At 39.0% G+C, this 1,766-nt stretch overlaps 1 protein-coding gene across 1 annotated transcript in view; it reads right to left on the minus strand.

Moving 5' to 3' along the window:
* Positions 1-1,070: 1,070 nt before the first annotated feature.
* Positions 1,071-1,766, minus strand: part of SPATA7 (spermatogenesis associated 7) — a 26,764-nt gene continuing 26,068 nt past the window's right edge. Inside the window, exon 8 of the mRNA XM_012640400.1 lies at positions 1,071-1,655. Coding sequence (XP_012495854.1) covers positions 1,071-1,655 — 585 coding nt within the window. The remainder of the gene's footprint in view (positions 1,656-1,766) is intronic.

A 1,766-nucleotide genomic window follows, 5' to 3' on the forward strand; every position in this document is an offset into this window, starting at 1 on the left:
CTAGGCATGAAACTCTGTACATAACAGGCACTCATATTCAATTATATTAAATAGTAGAAAAGACATAATCAGACATGAATCTTCTGAGACACGTCCTAGTAGTAAGGGTCCCATTCGTGAACTACAAGGGTAAGGGAAGGGAGTCAGGCAGGTCTGATGGAATGTTTCACTCACAAGAAGAGACAGTATTTCACATAGCTGACAGACTGCCCTAGCTCATTGATAATTAGAAGATCCTTGAGGCTTCAGATATTGTGGAAAGTGAGAAAAAAGAAAGATACTGTAGATAAGGCACAATACTTCAAGACCCATACTAGATCACAAACCATTTCTAATTGCCTACGAAACCACTTATGTCTGGGTAAAATATGTCCCTCTGAAAAGCAACTTTACAAATTGTGACTGACAGGTCTTCAGGTGACCCCAGTGATTCCAGCCTTTTGGAATTCACACCCTTGTGTAAATATCCCCAGTGCTTAAGTGTGGGAGAGACCTGTGACTTGCTTCTAACCAAAAGAACATGGCAAGGGTGAAGGAAAGTTACTCTCTGTGATTATGTTACATTATATAAGACTCCATCTTGCTAGCAGAGTCTTCCTGGTTTTCTGGTGAGCCTTGAAGAAGCAAGCAGCCATGCTGCGACCTGCCTAAGGTGATAGCCAAGTGGCAGGGGAACTGCAGGCAGCCTCTCACCATCATCAGTCAGCAAGAAAAATGAAGCCATCAGATCTACAGCTGCTAGGAAAAGAATTTTGCCAACAACCTGAAAAGAGTTTGGAAGCAGGTTCTTCCCTACTGAAGCCTTTAGATGAGACCACAGCCCTGACCACTACTACCTTGATTGTGGTATTCAGGGCAGAAGACCCAACTAAGCTGTGCTTAGACTCCTGATCCACAGAAACTATGGGATAAATAATAAATGTGTGGTGTTGTAAGCTACTAAGTTTATGGTGATTTATTATGCAGCATAGAAAACTAATATATAAAAGAAATAGAAATCTTAATATATAAAAGAAAAAAAGAAAAGGCATATTGAGTTACTGACCATCTGAGGTATTTATTAATGAAGATCAAATATCCAAAGGGGAGTCCTCCACACTCCTTTCCATGATGTTAAGAGTTGGTAATCCCATGTCGTGATTATTGTCACCTTTGACACTGGAGAACTGAACAGATTCGGAGAGTGATGTGTTAAGACAACATAATTCATTTGAAGTCTCAACCTTTTCAGTATCACTATCACCTTCAATGACATTCACAGAAGTTTCCTGATCTATTAAACTGTCTGAAATACTTGGATTGTTTTCATCTGAAGTTGAAGGTTCAAGATTTGTTTCATCATTCACTTGTTGAATTATAACCCCTTCTGAACACTTTGATTTATAGACAGGCATGAAAAATTCATTTGGTGAAGAACAAATCTCGTTCTCATCCTTTGGTACAGACAATAACATATCCAAAGCCTTTTTGTATTCTTGACGTTCCTGTTGAATTGCTATTTCTTGCTCATCTTTAAGTTCTTTTTTTCCTGAATTCCCAGGCTTTTCAAAATCAAGTAAATTCAACACTTCAGCATCATTTAGCTTTACTGCGTTTTCCTCGGGTGTGCAGCCTAAGTCAACCTTTAGGACGTGCAGCAGGTGGCGCATTTTTTCCTAGGATTAAGAAACAGATGAGAATAATTATATTAATTAAACTAGTCAAATTGAATTACTGTCTGTACTGCCATGAATCTCATAGGATTAATACTGTCCCCTCTACTCCCC

The sequence above is a fragment of the Propithecus coquereli genome, unplaced genomic scaffold (genome assembly GCF_000956105.1).
Source record: "Propithecus coquereli isolate 6110/MARCELLA unplaced genomic scaffold, Pcoq_1.0 Scaffold152, whole genome shotgun sequence".
NCBI classification, from domain to species: Eukaryota; Metazoa; Chordata; class Mammalia; order Primates; family Indriidae; genus Propithecus; species Propithecus coquereli.